The sequence below is a fragment of the Trachurus japonicus genome, chromosome 9, assembly GCF_045865225.1.
Source record: "Trachurus japonicus isolate A0001 chromosome 9, Traja_1.0".
Lineage (NCBI taxonomy): Eukaryota > Metazoa > Chordata > Actinopteri > Carangiformes > Carangidae > Trachurus > Trachurus japonicus.
The window spans coordinates 37,620,503-37,637,920 of record NC_140915.1 but is presented as its reverse complement, the minus strand read 5'-3'; the positions used below and the strand labels follow the sequence as shown (position 1 = coordinate 37,637,920).

Below are 17,418 nucleotides of genomic sequence, written 5' to 3'. Positions count from 1 at the left end.
TCAGTTTGTCTTTGTTCATGCATTTAAAAAAAAAAGAATCTGTTGTCACTTTGTCATCATGGGATATTTAGTGGAGTTTGATGGAAAGGGAAAAAAGCTGAATGCACTGTGTGTTGAACTGGATGAACTGTGTCATACTTGACACCACTGTTCCCTCTAAGGTGTTTTACTGTGCAATTGCACACTGCTCCCCACCTCTTTGCCCAGAAGACAAAAAAAGTTGCACACTCAAATATCCCCGACTAGTTTATTGTTTATTTCTCCCTAATGTGCGCTTCGAATTATGAAATTTATGACCTTAACAGTGGTCTGTAGTGCAATTAAGATTTAAGTTTTTGCTTGAGAATTATTATTACTGTTAATATCAAGAATGCTTCAGTGCCAAGAGTTGGTGACATCAACTTGATGTTAGTTATTTTTTGCCATGATTGTTCATATGGCAATAAATGCAAGATCTATTTTGCCAAAACAATATTGTATTTTGTTATCATTAACTGTAACTGACCTAGATATGGAGCAGCCTAGGTAATGTTGTCAAAATAATCTGTTATTAATCATTACAGTAATAGCCAATTGTATTGATATTTGGAGTTGTAGAGGTGAGGCCATAGCACCAGCATGTGGAAGTACTGTGTACGCTTAAGCCGTCGCTCACAGTCGCTCAAGCAGGTCATCAGGGGAGTTGAATTTCTGCTCAGGAGTTTTGAAAATTAGAGGGAACATTGCATGACACTAGTCCAGCTTCACTCTGAGAGGTCTGGAGACTTCTCATCAAAGTTATTCTTATTCTAGTTATTCTAGGTGTGCGTGGTGTATTTCATGCCAGTGTTTTTGACTTCTCAACATCTTTGTCTATGTGTATTATAATTATTTTGTGGGTTTTCAATGTGTGAGACACTGCCTCCAAATAAAACTGACACCGGGACCAATAAAATTCCTGTCTGTGGAGGGACCGACAACTGTGTCTGGATTGCTTTGATAAGAAAGAAAAATGTTTGTATGATGATAATGTGGAGTTCTAGGAGGGCCTTTTCCTTTCTATCTCCAAGTGGGATAAATGGAGTGCAAGTCAAATTGAAGATAAACATCTTTGCAAGTTGTAGAATTGAGGGGAGGGGGGTTGTTTGGGTTTGTTTTTTTGTTTTTGTTTTTAGCAAGATGCCCATTGCCTCCTTGAGCTGTGTGTCATGGCTGCTGCTACGGCTGTTGCTGACTGTGTTGGACAGTCAGCTAAATCACTGCAACTTCCTGTTGGTTTTTGAACACTGGTTAGCTGGCTGGTTACCATCAGTGCTTGGAGTATTCCTGAGTTATACATAATAACACTTCTTGGAGGCAGCCTCAAGCGGCCAATTAGCAGTTGGCTTCATTGTTCAGCCTCACAAGCTGCCAAAACACAGTGATCAGCAGTTTCAGTTCTACGGTTGGCAACGAAGAACTGTGTTACGAAATGTTTGTTTATACCATATATAGTGTTGTTATTCATAAGTCTAAGTAAATGTGGGACAGTAAGGATAAGTGCTGGCAAAAACCGGCTGCATCTGTTTCCTGTTCATCCATAAAAACCAGACTTGTGGCAAGAGGAAGTTGCTTTCAGCCCGTAACAGACTCTGCGAGGGGTCGAGTGCCCGCTTGCAAGTGTTCTGGATCCTCAGTGAGAACCAGCAGCGACTTGGAGCTGACGGAGAAAGCAGCAGTGCAGAGTCAGAGAGAAGAATTTCTGTTGGAGACAAACTTCTCCTATGATGAGGATGAGTGTGAGTGTGTATTTCTGGTAGGAAAATGCAACTGTAAAACAACATGTTGCAGCTTACTGATCGGCGGACCAGGGTCAGGAGAAAACATGTTGGGTTAGATGTGGTAAACAGTAAACTGGAGGAGGAAGAAATGGAAGAGTGCATGAAGATGTTAGAGCTACTGGTTCAGCAAAGGAACAATCGATCAGAGGATGCTGAGTTTCCAAGTAGCAGTGACGTCTGCACCACAGCTGACTGGAGCTCCTGTGTCAGTCCCTCCACATTTCAAGTCCATGTCTGCAGACAGCCAGGAGGTCATGGAAGATGTTGCATTTCTGCCATGAGGTCAACTGAACACAACACATCCTCCATACGCAAAGAAAACTAATTCAAAGGGAAGCTTTTTGAAACTATAAACGGCAAGCTAAACATCCAGGCTTGAATGAAGACTCTTTACTGCTTTTTTGTGAGTTTTTTTTTTTTTTTTCCCTGGATTGGTCCTGGTATGATTCAGTCTATGATTGTGTTTATTGTATCTTTTGTTGTATTGATTGTTGTAACTAATCTAGTATCTATTGTTGTATTTTTTATTTTATGCATACCTTTATGCAATTGAAATATATTTATACTGAGCATTGTTTTTTTCTTTACTCAGCTTTGTTACCTGTGGGGTGGGTTATGGCCAAGCACCACACTCACTCTGGGTCACAGGACAAAAGAACCAAGTGTTTCTGAATTGTCTGTTTTACTCCCTGATGAAGGCTTGATTCTGAAATGTGTCATAGTTATTTTAAACATGCCATTGTGACAAATGCCAGATTAATTAAAGGCATTTTATTTACTCAAGAGAGTGCCTTGGAGTTTTTCTTTGGTTTTTACATTTCTTGGATCCTTCTCCAAGGAGCAGCTGTAGTTTTGAGAAAGGAGTCCACGAAGCGCTCCTTGTTTTGAACATTTTTTGAACACACACAAGCTTGGACACATCTCTTGATGAGCAAGACTTCCACACTGTGTGCATGTGTGTGTACATGCTCACACATAATTTTGTTTTACATACTCTTAGTTCTCATATTTAGATTCGTATAATGATGTCAACCTGTGAGAACTAGAGAATCATTCACTCCTTCACTCCTCCCTCTCTGCTGACTGCATAATGTAGTAAACACCCTCTGTGTGAGACTTGTACAGACTTATACTAACTGTAATGTTTCTGGAGTGAGGTTTGAGGGAGACCTGTGTATCACAAAATCACAATGACTAAACAAGATCAATGTTAATTTAGCTCCACATGTGTTTAATTTTTTTTGATAGAGAACATGCATTTTATTTTTTCTAAAGAATATCCACAGCTCTATAATAGTTACGGTTTGACTGTAAGAACTGTGAGAAAGTTAATTGATACATCTCTGGATTCAGAACAAGCACTAAAGCCTGAGTGTGACAAAAGACAAAAAGCATAAAGACAAATGAAAAGTATGTTAATAAATGTAGCATTGTACCACACCTTTGTATTTTTTAAATTGACTTTAAAGGGATAGTTCAACATTTGTTTTCAAGGCCAATGCAGAGACTGCTTGCCGAAAAACTGCCTCAGACGGGAACGCACGTTAGCGGTTTTGCATGTATTTACCTCTAAAACAACTCTGTCTCGTAACGTTCCGTTATTATCTCATAGCGTGGTGACTGTGCAGGTCACAACTTGTCCACCAAAGCGTTTTGGAGTTGTTGGATTGTGTATTTGATGAGTTTGATGAGGGAAACCAAGAAATTCCATTAACCTCTGTAGCGTAGCTCTGAGCAGCTAGCGTCTCTGCCCCACCAATCTAAAAACAGCTTGCACCAACAATTAAAGGTAATGAACCTACTGCTAAAACTATAGGGATTATGGCAATGGGCCAATTTACTAAAATGTTGAACTATTCCTCTAAATCATCTTTCTACAAGGTGTATGTGTGTGTGTACTGTGTATATCCAACAGAAGTTTTGTGGAAGAAAATATAAATCACATCTTCTAAATTCCTGCCTCTATAAATAAAGTATATATCTTTACCTCTATGTAAGTATCAATACATCAGACTTTTAGTGCCTTATGAAATCAGACTTAAATCCTGTCTGACTCATAGAAACTATTTATTTGCTGAGATGTTTTTTTCTCCTGGTTTGGTTGGCAGGATGGTTCTTCTGTATCCATCCTCCTCTGCTCCGTCTGTCTCGCTCCTTGTTTGGGTTTGACAGTTTCCTCAGCAGCTCTGTATCAAGAGAATAGACAAACCAATTAAAATCACTTGTTATGTTACTTTTTTGTGTGAGGACTTTTCTTTTTTAAGTGTAGAGATGTGTTTAGCCAGCAGGGGGCGTCAGAGAGCCGTGTCATGTCTGTCCCTCTGCTGTCTGGTTGCATTTACCTGTAAACTCAGGATGAGTCTGGCTGCAGTTGTTCAGCAGAGGCACATATTTCTGAGCCCCAGTCTCATCATCTCCTGAAGGGAGGTAAAATCATGAACTTATTATGTAATAATAAAACAGAGAGATGAGATAAGAGTTCATCAAAGTATTTCCCATAAATATTGTCAAAATCAAGTTTGAAAGTTAAAGCTACCATCTAAACATAATATTCTGATATATTTTCATTTTCAGCTCACATACTGAAGAATCACACTTTTACAACCTCTTTTCTTATTATGTCAGTCAAATCCCAATAGTGTCAATATAGATAGATCTATAGATAATTTCAATATCTGGTTTGTGCATGTGAACTTGTGTGGATGGACGGAGCAGACGGACTCACTGCAGACTCGTAGCAGGACGTAGCGTTGTCTCTCCACCAGCACGCTGCTGGCCAGAGCCACACTGTGCTGCTTTGTCTCCAGGTTCACCAGTGAACCACTGCAGCTGTCCATCAGGTCCACACACTCTACACAGACAAGCCTACAGTTTGTATTTGTTATTACATAACGAGTGGATGGGTTGTTGGTCAATAAAGGACATCGACATGGGACTTTAGATTAGATTATATTGATCAGCCCAGCCTAGTTAATAGTTTATTTTCATCAATACTCAAACTCATTAATACTTAAGACGATAATGTTTGCTTATTACTGAACCTGATTTAAATATATTTATTCACTCTATTGATCAATTTGGAGGATTTAGTTTGTGGTGCAGTGTAATTGTATTGAATCACATTAACAGGTGTTCCTATAATGATATTACAGAAACACTGTATGAGACAAAGTGGTTCAAACCTAATGATGCACAGTCACCGTTGTATGTCAATACACGGTGGGGTTAAGGTCACTGAACTGCTCTCAGACCATATTGATTATTGTGTTTATGTAATAATGACAGTATTAACAAAACACAACTGTCATCTCACCTATATGAACCCAATGAAACCTACTTTCATTTCCAGTAGGCTACTGTATGTAACATGACCACTGCTTGATTAGAAATGAAGCTATGACCTGATACTGATTATTGATTATTACTGATTATATTATTTCATGGCACTACCTCATTGTCTATTTGTTGCACTACTTGCTACAGTCTGACCATAGTGTGAATTACAGGAGGTTTGGGGGGGTTGACCCCCCTAATTACGACTTCGACCCCCCTAAAAGAGGTACAAATAACAGATAAGGGGGGTTGAAACATTTATCTTTCTTATTAGTAATCATAAATACTACAATACAGTATTTCCATAGTCATGCCAGGAAGATGCTTGTAGTAAAATTTCAGACACCCCTAGTGGACTAAACCATTTCATTGTCTGAATCTGCCTGTCACTGACTGACAGTTAAAAAAAAACAAAAAACCTTTGGCGGTTTAGTTGGGTTTTACCTTTTTAATACTGAAAACATTGGTGACCTCAAACTTTGTGAGCTGTTTTCTTAAAATAGTCTAATATGTTTCTCACTTCTGAATTAATGGTAAAGATAAGAGTCACCCTAGCTCAGGCTTTTGAGCCTATACAGACTATAGAGTCCTATCTTATCCATTAGTTCCAATATTGGGACCAGTACAGGATGTGAATCTGTCTGGACTAGAGCATGTAACACATCTGCCATCATGTAGATAGTGTGTTTGGTTCTGGTTCAGCATTGTGTGGATCTCCAGAAATGAGGATTTGCTAGGGTGTGTGTGTGGGTCTGAATTTCGGCAGTTTAGATCGAGAATATTTTGTTGGTGACTACAAAAGTTGTTTGTGTGGTACATTATGTGCCGCATGAACTGTAAAATTGTGTAAAATTTGGTTTATCGTCACCTACAGACTGTAGACATTTCATTGAACAAGAAAGATACTGTAAGACTTCTGTTAACTCAAGCACGCGCCTGCGCTGTGTAAAATGTTGACCCCCCCAATTGTCATTGTATAATTCGCACTCTGAGTCTGACTACTGACTACTTTATTTAACTATTTTTGTATTCTTTAACTTATTGTTCAGTTGTTGCCATCCTCCTTCTGTATAACTTTACGTCAAATTGCTTGTGTGTGTGCAAACATTTGGCCATTAAAGCTGATCCTGAGTCTGACTTTGTCTGTACTGATTTATCTCCGAGAACCTACACCAGTAGGACAGGACCAAAATGAGGGACAGTCAGAACTCAAGTGACACCACTGCAACCCGCTACAAATTTCACCTTTAAAGTCCAGACCGCACCTCTCCTTTAAATGATGAAGGAAGTTTATCAGCTTACAGTTGACATTGAACATTTCCATCCTGCTGTCTGTGGAGACATTTAGCATATCACAGACGTTTCACAGTAATGTTCAGTATGTCATGATACAATATGATCATGTCCATGCTCCCTGTGCTCAGACATTTACTCAGGTTAGGCCTGAAACTGAACTGAATGCTGCTAAAACAAAGCATCTATTTATCAACAGATAATATTGAAACAATCAAACCTCCTACTTTACGTCAGCAGCCACAGGGTAAAAAGAAATAGATCCAGTGACTAACCTCCAAACAGAATAGTGACAAACATTGTGTGCTGCTCCTCCTCTGCTGCTGCTTCTACCAGCACTTTACAGCATCTGAGCCCAGGGAGGAACAAGCTGGGACTGGACAACAATAGAGGCTGTTAAATCAGTGTTATGTCACAAAAGACTCAGCTTTGAGGGAGAGGCTGTATGTACTGGCCTGCATAATGTTGAGATGGTAAAAAAAAACACACTTTAGCATCCTCCTCCTTCTTCTCCTTTTCAAAACGGAGAACTGCTGTTGTTTGTATCCATGGAGCCTCCACTCACAGACAGACTGGGACTCTGGACTTTATAGCTACTTGTTGGACTGTGATGTCAAGACTGGCTAAAAAAGCTTTTATTGTTTCCCGCCACCGATTGGAACTAATGCGCTGAATGGGCTGAGATACCTGTGACACAGAGTTTTAATCCTGGAGCAGAGGGAGCTGGTCCACTCAGTCTGCAGGAGCAAACACCCCCCACTCCTCTGTTACAGTAGCTATGCTTGTTGTTAAGTGCAGCTCCATATTAAATAAAGATATAAACATGTCATCAAATGTCCCCAAATGTCCTCATATACAAAAATATTCATTATAGCTTTAAATAAAATGACTAATAACAAACAGATAAGAAGCATTTTTAGGTCCTCTGCAGGGACAGCTGAGTTCCCTCACCAGTAGATCTCCTACATAGAGCTGTGATACCACGCAATCTTGAATAAACCCTTGATAAGAGCCAGCTGATGGGACAAGACAGCAGCAGAGCACGAGGACTCAGGAGGTCTCTGTGGTGAATCTTTTAAAAAAAGCATTAAACCCCAGGGGGAAACTTTCAAAAAGACGTAGGCTCTGAGCCCTGTAACCTGAACTCACAAGGGAAATGTAATGAAAGCTGGGAAAATAAAGAACTCCAAAGATAGTTTGACTGCTTAACTAACGGTTTCCCAGAATGAGAACACGCAAACCAGATCTGTGACTCACTTGTGTGGACTCACAGATCTGATGCGGGACATGAGCCTGTCTGGTGACAAGCCAGTGGCCTGGAACCGCTCCGCTACTGTGCAGCTACTGAATAATGACTGGAAACAATACATGTCCAAATACAGTGAGTGCACTTTGTAAACATGTTTAAAATCTGTTTATTTCAAGACAGGACTTTTGTGCCAGCGTCCTTGTGGAAACACAGCAGGTAGTAGCTGCACTGAACCGAGGATGAATGAATTCATCAGGATTAATAAGAGACAGAAACATCTTCCACAAGTTTGATTGAAGTCTAAATGTGATAATTTACAAATGATTCACCACCAGACTGTGTCAGAGGTCATCACAAATTTAACTTAAATAAGCAAAACAATCAAGTCACATTGTCACACTGACCAAACAAAAGCACACGGTTACATTTCAGCATCACATCGTCACCAACTCTGAGGTTTATGCTTTTAAACATGTGACACTTCACATCGCTAACGACACAAACATGAACCGATCCGTCCCTGTGTTGTCCTTGGTTTGTTTTTTTATTCCAATGAGCGCACCCATTCATTTCTTTGGTAATGTACATAAATTGCAGCCATTAAAACGATGTGAGACATGAGGAGGAGGCTGAAAGTTAAAAAAAAAAATATCCTTGCAGGGCGTCAGGGCAGGATGAAGGATAGGACTGGTGGACGTGAACTGTGCAAGAAATAATCTGCTCGTGCTTCAGTGGTGGTGGTTTATGGTGAAATCCATCAGACAGTGTTCACATCTACGTCCCTGAAATAACACAGTATCAATAATTTAAAGGGATAGTTCAATATTTTGGCAAATTGGCCCATTGCCATAATCCCTATAGTCATAGCAGTAGGTTCGTTACCTTTGATTGTCGGTGCAAGCTATTTTTAGAACGGCGGAGCAGAGCTGTGAGCTGCTCAGAGCTACGCTACGGAGGCTAATGGGATTTCTTGGTTTCCCTCATCAAACTCATCAAATACACAATCCAACAACTCCAAAACACTCTCATGGACAAGCTGTGACCTGCATTTGCCTCGAAAACAACTTTGTCTCGTAACGTTGTGTTATTATCTCATAGCGTGGTGAATGTGCAGGTCACAACTTGTCCACCAGAGCGTTTTGGAGTTGTTGGATTGTGCATTTAATGAGTTTTATGAGGGAAACCAAGAAATCCCATTAGCCTCCGTAGCGTAGCTCTGAGCAGCTTGCGGCTCTGCTTGCACCGACAATTAAAGGTAACGAACCTACTACTACTATAGGGATTATTGCAATGGGTCAATTTGCCAAAATGTTGAACTATCCCTTTAATGACAGGAGTTTGTCAGGAGATAAAATGACTCAAACATGATGGAGGTTTGGTCAATTTGGGCGTATTAAAGAGTTTCAATACTCTACATTGGCTGAGAAGAAGTTATTTAGTGATGTTCTTTGCTGAAATTAGAAGCTGCATCTGACATGTGAAGTGCCTACGCCTTAAAAATAGACGGGTTGGTGTTTTCACTTTCAAAACACAAGTAGCACATCCTCTTTTGTCGTTTAGACTCTGGGTTTAGATTATAGTCACTGTGCTTAAACTGTGGACAGAGTTTTCTGCTGTGAGGACACCAGAGTTATCTCAATGTCATTGGTTGTCCGTGATGCGTTCACAGTGCTCCCATGTCCACCGCGGCTCAGGGTTTTATCCAAACCCTCCGGCTGATGCAGCTCAGCTGACGTTGACCTTCCTGCGTCAGGACGCCTCGCTACAGAAGCTCCTCCTGTCCCGCTTGTCCAACAGCGGCGTGACCCGGGTCGGGCTGAGGTCCTGTTTGTCCTCGGTGAGCGCCGGCCCGCTGCAGTCGTGCTGCTGCTGCTGCTGCTGCTGCTGCTGCTGCTGCTGCTGCTGCTGCTGCTGCTCAGCGAGCTGCAGTTGAGGACGTACCGGGACCTGAGTCTGTCTGAGAGCTTGTAAAGGACACTGCTCCGTCTTAGGACAGTGGGAGATGACGACTGACAGGGGGGCGTGGGACACGGACACCAGGCCTCCTCCTACATGAGCCATGTGAGCGGGGCAGTGGTAGGAGCTCTCACAGCTGCTGCTGCTGCTGTGCTCGCTGAAAAACTGAAAGCTGAGGCCGTTGGCCTTGAGCCTGATGGAGTCGGTGATGCTGTTGTGGGTGGAGTTGCGGTAGCTGCTGCCGCTCTCCAGCAGCTCCTGCCGGCCCAGGATGTGGCGCCGGATAATCCTACGAAAGGTTTGTCTGAACTCCCTGATCCGGTAGGCGTAGATGAAGGGGTTGATGACGGAGTTGGCGTGAGAGAGGATGATGGCCACGTACATGATCCAGAGCGGAGGGCGAGGGCAGTCAGGGCAGAAGAGGGTGAAGCAGTTGATGATGTGTAAGGGCAGCCAGCAGACGGCAAACAGCCCCACGATGATGGCCAGCGACTTGGCGGCCTGGACCTCCTTCTGCAGCGTGGAGCGCGACTTCTCCCCGTGAACCGCCTTCACCTCGATCAGCTTGAGCTGGTGGCGCGCCGCCATGAAGATGCACAGGTAGATGGCCAGCATCAGCAGCAGGGGGATCAGCACGCAGGCGAAGAAGTTGAAGTAGACCATGTACTCCATGACCACCACCTCCTCAAACAGGCACTTCATCAGGCCCGGGGGGCAGGTGCTGGTGCCGTTGGAGCCCCCCGGCTGCTTGTGCCAGCCCATCATAGGGGTCAGTCCGATGATGATGGATAAAACCCAGCAGATGGCGATGATGCCTCGAGCCCGCTGGCCTGTCACCAAACTGTTGTACCTGGAGGGGAGAGGGAGGGGGGTCATCAGAGTATCAGCTGCGTCTGTCGGCTCAAACCACTAATAACATTATATCACATCAGATACAGAACTCTACTGTGTCTTTTATTCAGGACATGAATTTGCCCCCTGACTTATAATTGGCTGGGCTAATTGGATCACTCCGTGGAGGCACTTCTCATCCTGGAACGAAAAGAGAGAGAGATAAATGAAGGGTCTTTGAGGACTCCTCAAAGGAAGGCTCTATTTTGAGTTGGCCTGTAGCAAAGTGTGGGAGAGCAGCTGAGATATTTGGCTCGTTTCCATCGCATTCTCGAGATGTTAAAGCGCAAAGGTCGACGCTGCGAAAACAACCCCCACCCCCACCCCCCTACCCCCGCATCAGTGATGCAAAAAACAACACAGACGAACCCTCACGTATCTCCAGCAGGAGGAGGAGGAGAGTGTGTGAAAACAGGAAGGTCGAGCGAGCAGCTCGGTCCGATGAGGTCACAGCCTGAGCTGCAGCCTCCTCGTCAGCAGGTGACGGCTTTTAAATGGCTGCACGCAAACCGTCCTTCAAAACTTTCGAATGCTAAACTGAAATCTGACGTTCAATGTAAACAGTTTTGACGAGCGGCGTGTTTTTACAGCCGAGCCATAAAGTCAGATTACACAGAGGCCTGGGCGAGGGTCACACAGTCTGTAGAAGCAATTAGAGCGATCCTCCTCTGATTGCTCTGGGGGGACGCGGCCTCGAGGGAGACGCCATTTCTGGACAAACTTCTCCAGCCAAGACCTTCTGGTTCAAATGTCACATCATCACTGATAGACAGGAATGATATATGAAGTTTTATTGTGAGACTTTTTGCTGCATGAGACTAAGTAAGAGATTAAAGGGATAGTTCAACGTTTTGGCAAATTGGCCCATTGCCATAATCCCTAGGTTCGTTACCGTTAATTGTCAGTGCAAGCTGTTTTTAGAACGGCAGAGCAGAGCCGCGAGCCGCTCAGAGCTACGCTATGGAGGCAAATGGGATTTCTTGGTTTCCCTCATCAAATTCATCAAATACACATTCCAACAACTCCAAAACGCTCTGGTGGACAAGTTGTGACCTGCACATTCACCACGCAATGAGATAATAACAGAACATTGCGAGACTTTGTTGTTTTCGAGGTAAATTCATGCAAAACCGCTGATGCGCATTCCCGTCGGGGGCAGTTTTTTGGCAAGAAGTCTCAGCATTTGCCTCGAATGAACCTACTCCTAAAACTATAGGGATTATGGCAATGGGCCAATTTGTGAAAAATGTTGAACTATCCCTTTAAACTGAGAAAAGGCAGAAAAGTTATGGCAAATTTAAGATGCCTTCCTATTTCGTTTCCTAGAAGAATGTCTCCCTTTTCTAACACAGTGTCCTTTATCACGTCTTCATCGGTCTCAGAATTCTCCTAACATGAAGTCTTATTAAGATTTAATGAATAATCTACTTCACATAACAGCTTCCAGGTTGCAAATAATCTCTTTAGTGGTTTTCCTCTTTGATAATAATGTAGTTACAAATGTTTGTTACCATGGATGCACAATCATGAGTTTCTCACTTATTAATAACCCCCTAGCTATTTAATGTTAGATCTGCAGATCAGCTGATAATAGAATTAAGAGAAGATGGTTCTGCTTTAGTTTCTATATAAATAGTTATTCGTGTGAATTTTCACAACGTTGCAAGAAAAAATATCCTGACTCATACGAGGAAGCTGTGGTTTTAAAAAAAACTTGTAAACCCTTACAAAGGAAGGTGGGAGTCTCCCTCTGACTGATAACTGTGTCTCAGAGTGGAGTCCCAGAGGTCACTGACCTGAGTGATATCTTGATCGCAATGTAGCGGTCTATGGCGATGGCCAGCAGGCTGAAGATGGAGCTCTGTGTGAGGACCAGGACGAAGCAGGCGATGAACAGGCAGCCGTAGAAGTTGGAGCAGAAGCCGGTGCTGATGACGATGGAGAAGGGGATGGCCAGGACGCCCACGGCGATGTCGGCCACCGCCAGCGACACCACGAAGAAGTTGGTGATGCTCTGCAGGTTGCTGTTGAGGCACACGGCCCAGCACACCAGCACGTTGCCCAGCACGGAGAACACGGCGATCAGCAGCTCCAGGACGATGTAGAGGGCGGCGGCGGCGGCGGCGGGGTCGTCCGGCATGGTGAGACCAACGGCGAGGTCACTGATGATGATGATGAGGAGGGAGGAAACCTCGCCTCAACGACCATAGCTGCAGCCCGGCAGCCGCTGAGCTCAGCCCCCTCACCTCCAGCTGCTCCACCAGCATCCACGGTCTCCAGGCAACAGCAGCAGCACCGGCCGCTCCTCCACACCCGCTCAGCCCAAACAGCTGATGAAGAGGTTTATTCAGCTGCAGATCGATCTATCTTTCCTCCCAGGTCCGCACAGTCGCCTCCATCTCCATCCCGTCCTGGTGGAAAAGATGCTCTGCTGTCTGTCTGTGTCTCCTTAGGTCCTGCCCCCTCCTCCGAGTTTTTTTTTTCCCATGAACTTCTCAAGAGGCTGAGATGATGCCAGCAACGCACATCACTGGGACGCTGTGACGCTGGAGATACAAGAAGTGCAGAAAAGAAAAAGAAAGAGGAAATGTAAATGAAGGAAGTGAATTTCAACAGAGACGCTCTTGCATCAGATATTTACCATAGTTACCAACTAACCAAAAGGCTCATTTTCATCTGTAGGCCTGGGACGAACTAGACAAGACACATGACACACACACACACACACACAGTCTGTTGCTGCCTGTCGGTTTCCTGGCCTCATACTTGATGTTGTATTGTTGTGGTTCACTTCCAGCTCTCAGCAGAAAATGACAGTATGATTCCCACGTTACTCTCTGAGCACGACCCAGAAGTTTCCTCTGTACAACATGTCATCAACCAGGGCTGTTCTCATACTGGCTCTAGCGTTGGCAGTAGCTTAAATACAGTACTATTTATCTATCAACAACAAGTGTGCTTCATATTTACTAACAAGATTCATAGTTTAACACTTCACAAAATCAGTTTTCTCTCAGATCAATTCTTGTCTTCTTGTATGTTCTTAAAGCTTATAAAGGAAGCGAGAGCACACAAGAGGAACCATTGTTTTTTAATGGTTGATGATCAGATAAATATGGAGCTAGAACAGTCTCATACTGTAATTAATACATCCACGCAGAAACTAATAAATGCACAAAAGAACTCAAAACTCAAATACATTTGCAATGCACACACAAATATGTTTAATTCCATATATAAGTCAAAAAAATTATTTGTGTTTTGAGTCACATATATATAAATCTCCAAATACATTTGTGAATCTTCTTTTGTGCATTTATTCATTATGAGACACTATGTTCTAGCTCCATAAATAGATGATATATGTATATATATTTTCTATGACATCAATGTATCTGCTCATGCTTTACAGGAAGTTCTAATCTGAACCACACATTGGCAGCAATCACTTCACCATCATAGGGTAGTGGTGGAGAGATGTGAATTTCTTTTTTTTTTACACAATGGTATCGGATCAGTTCTCAGTAGTGTGAGAACAGAGGTATAGAAATGGCGACCCTGAGGAGCTGCTGTCACAACGTCTCAAAGCCAATCAGACCCCTGCGTGGTCCCTTCTCGGCCCTGCTGTACCTCAGTCCTCAGGACCGGTTCGTATGCACCCACCCATCAGTGATCAGCGGAGGAGCCGTCAGCAGATAAAGAGCCAGGCTTCCATGAGCCAGGTCAGAAACATCAGCTCCAAATCAATGCTGATGCTCCGTATCTTATGGAGCAGTAACTTAGATGAGGTTTGCCAGTAAGTTTCGCCCAATCAGCTTAGCAGGTGTCATTGACTTCTATCAGTGGTCACAAGGTAAGAATAAAAGTTGCATTAAAGGGATAATTTAACATTTTGGCAAATTGGCCCATTGCCATAATCCCTATAGCAGTAGGTTCGTTACCTTTAATTGTCGGTGCAAGCTATTTTTAAAACGGCGGAGCAGAGGCGCGAGCTGCTCAGAGCTATGCTACGGAGGCTAATGGGATTTCTTGGTTTCCCTCATCAAGCTCATCAAATACACAATCCAATCATAACGTTCCATTATTATCTCGTAGCGTGGTGAATGTGCAGGTCATAACTTGTCCACCAGAGCGTTTTGGAGTTGTTGGATTGTGTATTTGATGAGTTTGGTGAGGCTTCAAAAGAAAAAAGAAAAAACAAACAGCCCGCACAACCTCGTTATGCACAAAATATTTTTACTGACAACGTTTCGGGCTCCTCAGCCCTTCATCAGGTCATTATCATCATGATAATATTTGGAGCATAACGAGGTTGTGCGGGCTGATTCGTTTTTCTTTTGAAGCTCAGCCAGCCCAGCACACCAAGTTGTGCATATACTCTTACAATTTATGAATTTGGTGAGGGAGGGAAACCAAAAAATCCCATGAGCCTCCGTAGCGTAGCGCTGAGCAGCTTATGGCTCTGCTCCGCCGTTCTAAAAATAGCTTGCACCAACAATTAAAGATGACAAACCTACTCCTAAAACTATAGGGATTATGGCAGTGGGCCAATTTGCCAAAATGTTGAACTATCCCTTTAATAATTTAAACTCAGTGACAGTGGAGCCCGCACCTCCTGAGGCTATTTTGAAATGTCAGTGTGACATCATCATGATCATGATGAACAGGGTGTCATCTGAGTGAGTGTGTTTAATCTGAGTTACCTGTAGATCAACTGGCTGTGTGGCCTGTAGATGTGTCTTTTCTCCAGTGACAGTGAAGAATGATTTTACTACTCGGCGCTAAATTCTTAGAAATTACATAAAAATGGCTGCCGGTCCTTACACTGTAGTTTGTTTCCTTGATATGAGCCATAAAAGGCCTAACAAACAGAAACGCTGCTGAATTCCCTCGGAGGGAAAGTTTCTGGAGGTTACACAGAGTTTCAGGAGATAACAGCTGCGCTGGAACACAGAGGTCTTTGCTCTCTCAGTCAGGCTTTTCCCTTTGGGTCGGAGGAGACCTTTTTATTAATACCAAAGACTTGTTATTTCGAGGATGATTGCTATCAGAATGTTCTCTTTTTTTTTCATTCTTTTTGAATTACAAATAAAGTTTATGTTGGTCTCTTTCCTGTGAGCCCCGGGTATTTATTTGTCTCGATGTCAGTTTGGTGTTATACTGCTGCATGTTTTATGCAGCAGCGGTGAGTCCAAAACAAAAACTCCCACAGGACAGCAGAGGAAATAATGAATCTCTGAAAAACTACGGCAGTGATTCTCCCATGCTCGCCATCCATCTACAATAACAAGCTACCCAGAGATGGAATTATGAAACACATCAGAAGCTCCAGGGACTAATAGTGAAACAAGGGGATGTGAGGTGTTTTTAAGGACAAGATCCGCTTCGCATTCACAACTTTCGGGAATCTGAAGTTATTTTTAAATTCACACACTTGATTCAAATGTTTTGTATGATTAGTGTTTGCATTCAGGATTAAAAGTTTGTCACAAGTCTCTGTTAGCGTGGGTGGATTTGTCTGCGCCTCTGCCAAGAAATCTACCCAGTGTCACTGTGTCGGCCACAGAGGAAACACAGGAGGAGCAAACATCAACCAGCAGCCTCGTGACAGCTCTGTACGCCCTGGGTGTACGATCAAAGTGGCAACATGGCAGCTGGCAGGGTGATTAGATGGTGATGTAGCAGCTGACAAGAGGCAGTCCATCAGCACCAGCAGCTCCTGCAGAGCCTCCGAGAGACCCCCCCCCACCCCCCCACCCCCCCCACACACACACACACACACTGGATGTAACTTAGTCAATGAGAGCAGAGCTGTGGGACCTGATCCACTTGACTCTGTCTCTATGGGTCCACTCAGACCTGTGATGAACTGTGGGCAGGGCCGTTGTATAGGGGAGAAAGGTGATGATACTGTAACTCTAGGGGCCCAGCGCCCGGTAGGGCCCCCCAAAAAACCCCAGTAGTCTAAATTTGTATGACTGAACTGTTCTGCATAAGACCCTGACTAATACTCATAGTAACGCTGCATTAGCTTTAAAACAAAGTAGGCTAAATAAAAAATGATAATACGTAGGCTACTGTACGTAGTAAAAGAAAAAAAGTGGGAAAGTCAGGGGGCAGCGGCCCACTTTAGTATTCTTTCAGGGGACCCATTCGGAGCAGACTGTGGGGTGAAAAGCTGTGGATCCAGACCCTGGTCATTACATACCATAGTAATGTGGAGATGTAGACAGTGATATGACTGAAAAGTTTTCACACTTTGTCAGTGTTTCTTTTTTTCTTTTCTTTTTTTCCATCAGAGGAACTTCTTCTGGTGACTTTTCCTAAGATGGGGGATTTTCTAAAAAAAAAAAACAAAAAAAAAACGCCCTTCAGATCTGAAGATGTGAGATCTATTGATCTGTTGCAGATATACATGAGTCTAGGCTCAGTCTGGATGTGATTTGGTCCAACTTTAGTCCTGTTTCATTCAAGTTCTTCAAGTTTAATGTGTCAACTGATTTTTCACATTTTTATTGATTGAATTTTTCTTTTTTTTTTTTTACTTTTAAACTTGTTCATCTTTCTGCCTTCACTCTCCTAAAAGCCTGATGGAGATGCTGGACACTGAGCTCACAGGATTTCGCCTACAGCCTAGGCTACTCTGTCATATAATAATGTTGGTATCTGCAGACTGCGGGAGAGCTACGTGTGTTCTGGGGAAAACAAACAGCCGGTGTGTGTGTGGGCCAGCTTTAACCATGCACCACTTCACACTACAACCACACGCTTTCCGCTGCTGCTGCTGCTGCTGCTGCTGCTGCAAGGCGGCCAGGCGGCACCTGACTAAACTCTGTAGTCACATTAAGGCTCTGTCTGTTTATCAGGTGTGAACACGTTGATGAGACGTTCAAAGAC

The 17,418-nt window shown here is 43.4% G+C and overlaps 2 protein-coding genes across 3 annotated transcripts; both read right to left on the bottom strand.

The window, feature by feature from the left end:
* Positions 1–3,769: 3,769 nt before the first annotated feature.
* On the bottom strand, positions 3,770–8,792 carry c8h22orf15 (chromosome 8 C22orf15 homolog). 2 transcript variants are annotated; one of them, XM_085787745.1, is made up of 5 exons: positions 6,701–8,792; positions 6,378–6,464; positions 4,525–4,650; positions 4,142–4,213; positions 3,770–3,985 (listed from the first exon to the last, which is right to left on the bottom strand). In XM_085787745.1, the coding sequence occupies exons 1-5, from the start codon at positions 6,723–6,725 to the stop codon at positions 3,867–3,869; spliced, it is 429 nt and encodes a 142-aa protein (XP_085643871.1). In that variant the 5' UTR covers positions 6,726–8,792; the 3' UTR covers positions 3,770–3,866. The 2 variants fall into 2 exon arrangements, with proteins under 2 accessions (XP_085643871.1, XP_085643870.1); XM_085787744.1 differs by having other exon boundaries at positions 4,142–4,216; positions 6,701–8,788.
* A 161-nt stretch (positions 8,793–8,953) lies between these two features.
* adora2aa (adenosine A2a receptor a) lies at positions 8,954–13,067 on the bottom strand. The gene is made up of 2 exons (XM_085787743.1): positions 12,318–13,067; positions 8,954–10,480 (listed from the first exon to the last, which is right to left on the bottom strand). The coding sequence occupies exons 1-2, from the start codon at positions 12,659–12,661 to the stop codon at positions 9,424–9,426; spliced, it is 1,401 nt and encodes a 466-aa protein (XP_085643869.1). The 5' UTR covers positions 12,662–13,067; the 3' UTR covers positions 8,954–9,423.
* Between the last annotated feature and the right edge of the window lie 4,351 nt (positions 13,068–17,418).